At 43.5% G+C, this 6,455-nt stretch overlaps 1 protein-coding gene across 7 annotated transcripts in view; it reads right to left on the reverse strand.

Annotated features, from left to right (window-relative positions):
- The window catches only part of Acad10 (acyl-CoA dehydrogenase family member 10), a 47,402-nt gene that overhangs the window by 19,830 nt on the left and 21,117 nt on the right, over positions 1-6,455 (reverse strand). For 6 of the 7 annotated variants that reach the window (XM_029570618.1, XM_029570619.1, XM_029570617.1 and 3 more), the window contains one exon: positions 3,598-3,666. The exons of the other annotated variant lie outside the window; for it this stretch is intronic. In XM_029570618.1, the coding sequence (XP_029426478.1) occupies positions 3,598-3,666 (69 nt within the window). The remainder of the gene's footprint in view (positions 1-3,597; positions 3,667-6,455) is intronic. 7 annotated transcript variants of the gene reach the window in all.

Genomic DNA, 6,455 nt, shown 5'->3' on the forward strand with positions numbered 1-6,455 from the left:
TGTGGGTGCTGGGATTTGAACCCGGATCTTCTGCAAGAACAACCAGTGTTCTTAACTGCTGAGCCATCTCTCCAGGCCCCCTATGTTTTTTTTAATCTATAAAACTTAACCAATCCAAAGGGTAGTTTTAAGAACTAAGGAAACAAATACAGAGTGCTGGTATAGTTTCTATTTCCACTTAGGGGATCAATAAACATCTCTTCTTGTTAACTGATGTTATTTTTACTATTATTTATTTGCTTTTCGTTTTGTTTTTGAGACAGGGTCTCCCTATAATCCCAGCTGGCCTGGAATTCATTATGTAGACCAGGCTGGCCTCAATACCACAGAGATCTGCCTGCCTCTGCCTCCCAAGTGCTGGGATTAAAGGTGTGCACCACCATTGTTTAGCAGTACAAATGTACATGTACCACCTGTGCTGGAGCGCTTTAGTTGTAATTTGACATACCTGGAGGGAGCCTCAACTGGAGAACTGTCTCCATTAGACTGGCCTGTGGCTATGTCTGTGGGGCATTTCTTGATTGTTGAGTGATGTGGGAGGGCCCAGTCCACTTTGGGCAGTGCCACCTCTGAGTAGGTGGTCCTGCATTGTATAAGGAAGCAGATTGAGAGTCAGGCATAGTGGCACATGCCTTTAGTTCCAGCACTTGGGAGGCAGAGGCAGGTGATCTCTGTGAGTTCAAAGCCAGCCTAGTCTACATAGCTAGTTCAGGACTGCTGGGGTACAGGGAGACCCTGTCTCAAAAAGGAAAAAAGAAAGAAAGCAGGTTGAGCAAGCCAGTAAGCAGCTATCCTCCAAGTTCTGCTCTGTGCTCCAGGTTCCTGCCTTAAGTTCCTGCCTTGGCTTCCCTTGTTGATGGACTGTGTTTGTGTTCATAAGTCAAATAAACCCTTTTCTCCCCAAGACGGTATTGATCAGAGTGTTTTGTCACAGCAACTGAAATCAAACTAGAACACCACATTATAGTATTCAGATTTACTGATATGTTGTCAATCCATCTGTTTCGTGACAACAAATCAGTTTACTATTCTAAAAAGTACTTCTGAAAATTCTACTATTCTGTTTATTTTGACTTGAAAAACTATAGGAAAAGACATTCTTGGGAGCGCTGGGGAGATGACTTGGTCTTTAAAATGCTTGTTGTTATAAGCATGAGGCTGAGTTCAATCCCCAGAACACACATTAAAATTAGGCATGGTTTCATACATTTGCAAACCCAGTACTGTGGAAGCAGAGACAGGTAGATCCCTGGGACTCACTGGCCAGTCAGTTTAACCTAATCAGAGACCCTGTGAGATCTCAGTGAGAGATCCTGTCTCAAAAATCCCAACATGATGGCTCCTGAGGAATGATACCTGAGGCAGATCTCTGGCCTCCACATACAGATATACACACAGGTACACCCATATTCACACATGTACCTGCACCCATACTCCCTCACACACATGACATTCTTGGGAGCCAGGCATGGTGACACATAACTGTAATTCCAGTACTGGAGAAGCTGAGGGGAAGGGTTATGAATTTGAGGTCAGTCTAAGCTTCATAGTGATTTGAAGGCCAGCCTGGGCTACATAGTAAGACCATATCTCAAAAAACTATATATATAAAATACATATATCCATACACACATATTGAAAGAAAATCCTTTAATCTAAATGATGTATAGATAGATGCTTCTTCTGTTCTGTATGCTTAAAATTTTTTCTAATTAAAAATTAAGAATTAAGAGACAGATTCAGCGGGAAAGGTAGCTCGGTGGATACAGTGCTTGCCTAGCATGCACAAAGCCCTGGGTTCCATCCCCAGCATGAGTGTTTGGTGCACACCTGTAATTCTGACACTCAGGATATAGAGGGAGAAAGATCAGAAGTTCAGGGTCATTCTTGGATCATGCGACCCTGTCTCAAAAATAGTGAAAAAAAATAGTCTTGGTGGCACATGCCTTTAATCCCAGCAGCACTCAGGGGGCAGAGGCATGTGAACCTCTTTGAGATAGAGGCCAGCTTGGTCTACGTAGCAACTTCCAGGCCAGGTGTTTCTCAAAACACCAAATGGGGCGGGGCTCAAAAATCACACTACAGGGGCTAGAGAACAGCTCAGCAGTTAAGAGTGTGCACTGTTCTTACATAGAACATTCAGTTCCCATATAGGATGGCTCATAACTGACTGCAACTCCAGCTCCAAAGGATCTGATGCACCTGCACTCACATGTACATACATACCCATAGGTAACACATATATACACATAATTTTTAAAAATAATGAAAGTAAATTAAAAACCAAAAGCATACTACAAAGCAGTTTAAAACATTTTAGTTTGTTTTTTGGGGGCTATATTTATTTTTTGTTTTGTTTTGTTTTGGAGATAGGGTCTGGCTGGAACACATTATGCAGACCAGGCTCACCTTGAACTCACAGATATCTGTCTGCCTCTGCCTCTTGGTTGATTAAAGGTGTGTGCCTCCATACCTGGACTTAAAACATTTCACAAAGGCCACAATAAAAAAGGAGGAAAAACAAGCAACATAAAACTCAACGGAAATGGTGCCTCTGTGTGTGTGTGTGTGTGTGTGTGTGTGTGTGTGTGTGTGTGTGTGCTGTGTACATTGCTCATTTAAGAGAGGATCTATGCATCCTCCTGCCTCTGTCTCCTGAGTGCTGAGATTACAAATGTGTACCACTACACCCAGTTAAATAGGTATATATTTTTAGAAAGCTAAAACAGCTATTTTCAGGTGAGGACCCCATGAGGCTCCACCTTTCCCTGAGGAGCTATAGGCAGTATGGTTGTTGGGGGAGGGAGACATTTTCTTCAGTGGTGTAGTCACAGGTAATCTGCCATGCCCTCCTGTAAATAACACCCATGCTGCTGTAAACAATATAATGAAGCTCACTGGCTCACAAAACAGAAATAAAAACCTTCAAAGCAGTCAGGCTAGTTAAGAAGAAGAAAGGAGTGGGAGGAAGAAAACAGAGGGTGATGGGGGCAAATATGATCAAAATATCCTACATATATGTGTGAAAATACATAAAAAAGCTATTTTTTTTGGTCTTTTTGAGACAGGGTCTCCCTGTAGCCCCAGCTGTCCTGGAACTCACTATGTAGACCAGGCTGGCCTTGAACTCACAGAGATCTGCCTGCCTCTGCCTCCCGAGTGCTGGGATTAAAGGTGTGCGCGACCACGCCCGGCCAAAAAAGCTATTTTTAACATCCCCATAAAAGCAGGTATATCATCGTTTTTCAGGATAACAATCTGAGAAGTTCTAAGGGAGGTAAGTATATAGTTTATTTTCTCTCCAACCCCAATTTTTTTTCTGCCTCTTCTCTAACAAATAGGCACTTGCAGGCCCCGTGTGGTGGCGCACGTCTTTAATCCCAGCACTTGGGAGGCAGATGCAGGTGGATCTCTGTAAGTTCGAGGCCAGCCTGGTCTACCCGGTGAGTTACAGGACAGCTGGAGCTACAGGGAGACCCTGTCTCAAAAAAGACAAACAAACAAACAAACAAAAAACCAATAGGCACTTGACTTAGCAAACGGGATTTTCTGTCCTGTAGCTTGAAGATGCAATGGAAAAATACATTTGACCTTTACCTTGAATCTTCACAAAGGTCAAGAACAGTGGGGACAGGCACTCCAGCATTCCCAAGGGCTTTCATTATCCTGCCGGAATAAGTGAAAAAGCATCATGGTGATCTGAACTGACAAGGTTTTCTTGAAATAGCTTTTCTGACTTAAAAAACAGTATATTGCCAAGCATGGTGGCACACGTCTTTAATCCCAGCACTCGGGAGGCAGAGGCAGGCAGATCTCTGTGAGTTCAAGGCCAGCCTGGTCTACATAGTGCGTTCCAGAACAGCTGCAGCTACAGGGAGACCCTGTCTCAAAAAGACCAAAAAAATAAAATAAAATACAGATGGAGAGTGACTAAAAAGATATCAATGTTGATCTTGGGCCTCCACATATACACACACACGTACAGGCACACCAGCACATATGCACACCATACACATACACACAAAATAAAATAAAATTAAGACAAGTACATTGGGATTGGGCTGTATATCATTGGTAGAATACTCGCCTAGCATACACAGACCCTGGGGTCAATTGCATCACACACACACACACACACACACACACACACCCAGAGGAAGTGCAATAAAGCAAACACAGGGATGCATGCTGTAATCCTGGCACTCAAAAGTCAAGAAGGGACAGAGCAACAAGACAGGCCTGGAGATCACATTCCCCTTAGGATCCCACATCTTCCTTTTATAGCACACACTAGACCACAGGTGACGATGAGGAGGAAGGGCTTCCTGGAGTGACTCCATCCTAGGTCTCACCCATGGCTTTGCCCTCCCTCTCCAAAAGATCTGGAGTTTCAAGCTTTCAGACTTGTATATTTACGTTTTCCTGGTGGTACAGGCCTGTAAAGCCAGCTACTAAGGAAGCTGAGGCAAAGAGATCACAAGTTCAAGGCCTGTATAGGCTACAGAGTAAGTTCGAGACCAACCTGAGCAACTTAGTGAGACCATGTCTAAAAAAGTAAAAAGATAATACATCTGAATTTTTTTATTATTCTGTGTATATGTTGTATTTGTGTGTGTGTGTGTGTGTATGTGTGTGTGTGCGTGTGTGTGTGTGTGTGTGTGTACATGATATTGAGGGATATGTGCCCCGTGTATATGTAGGTCAGAGGACAACTTTGTGGAGTCCATTCTCTCCTTCTACCTTTACATCTTTATATGGGTTCAAGGGATTGAACTCAGGTCACTAAGCTTGCACAACATGTGCCTTTATCTGCTGGGCCATCCTGCCTCAGAAAATGTTTTTTTAAAAAAGGACTGAAGGGAGCAGTGGTGCTGCAGAGGTGGCTCAGTGCTTAACAGAGGCTCACAGCCTGTGACTCCTAGAGCACCTGCACTCATGTGCACACACCCACATACACATAGTTTAAAAAAATATAAAAGTAAATATTCTTTCAGGCCAGAGAAATGGCTCAGCAGTCAAGAACACTTGCTGCTCTTACAGAGGACCTAGGTTCCCAGCCCACATGGTGGCTAACAACTGACCATAACTCCAGTTCCAGGGGATCTTATGCTTTCTTCTGCCCTCTGCAGGCACTGTACACATGTGGTATACATATATACCTGCAGGCAAAACACTCATACATATAAAATAAGAACAAAAATAAAAATATTTTAAAACTTTTGAATAAAAATAGGGCCAGGCATGGTGGTGCATGAATTTAATCCCAGCACTCGGGAGGCAGACGCAGGCGAATCTCTGTGAGTTCAAGGCTGGCCTGGTCTACATAGTGAGTTCCAGGACAGTTGGGGCTACAGGGAAACCCTGTCTCAAAAAGACCAAAAATAAATAAATAAATAAATAAATAAAATTTTTTTAAAAACGTTTGAAAAACAACAAAGTGCTGGGGACTTAGCTAAGTCACTAAAGTGCTTACTATGCAATCATGAGGATCTGAGTTCAATCCCCAGCACCCACATAAAACATCAAGCATGGTGGTACAGGCTTGTTGCTTGATATCCTAGACCTGGGGAGGTGGAGACAGGTGGATCACTGGGGTTCCTGGGCTAGTCATCCTACCCTGATTAATGAGTCCAGGTCCCATGAAAGACATTGTGTCAAAAAACAAGGACAGGGGCTGGAGAGATGGCTCAGCGGCTAAGAGCACTAACTGCTCTTGCAGAGGACCCAGGTTTGATTCCCAGTACCCACATGGTGGCTAACAACCATTTCTAACTCTAGTTCCAGGGGATCCTACAACTTGTTCTGACCTCTGTGGGAACTGCATGACACGGATGCATTTACACACATGCAGGCGATACACTGGCACACATTAAAAATAAAATATTTAAAAAACCCCCAAAAATGAGGACAACGAGAAACACCCAAACACCATGGCCTCCACATGCGTACACACACAGAAACAAGCACACACACACACACAAATGAACAAATAAATTTTTTTTAAATTAAAAATAAAAACTGTTATGTAGAGTATACCTGTAATCCCATCACTTGGGAGGTAGAGGCAAGAGAATCAGGAGCTCAAGATCATCCTTGGGTACATAGCAAATTTGAGGCCAGCCTCTGTCTTAAAAGGAAAAAAAAAGGTGTATTTGGGAGGCTGAGGCAGGAAGATCATTTAAGCCCAGAAGTTAGAGAGCAGCCAAAGCAATGCAATGAAACGCCCTTCTCAAATGCAAAAAAAAAGGTAACATGTTCTTATCTGAAAGGATATGGAGATTGATCATTACAATTTAAAAAGTTTCAGGGCAGGAGGCCGGGCGTGGTGGCACACGCCTTTAATCCCAGCACTTGGGAGGCAGAGGCAGGCGGATCTTTGTGAGTTCGAGGCCAGCCTGGTCTACATAGTGAGTTCCAGGACAGCTGGGGCTACAGGGAGACCGTCTCAAAAAGAC

The sequence above is a fragment of the Nannospalax galili genome, unplaced genomic scaffold (assembly GCF_000622305.1).
Source record: "Nannospalax galili isolate Female #2095 unplaced genomic scaffold, S.galili_v1.0 scaffold120, whole genome shotgun sequence".
NCBI lineage: Eukaryota > Metazoa > Chordata > Mammalia > Rodentia > Spalacidae > Nannospalax > Nannospalax galili.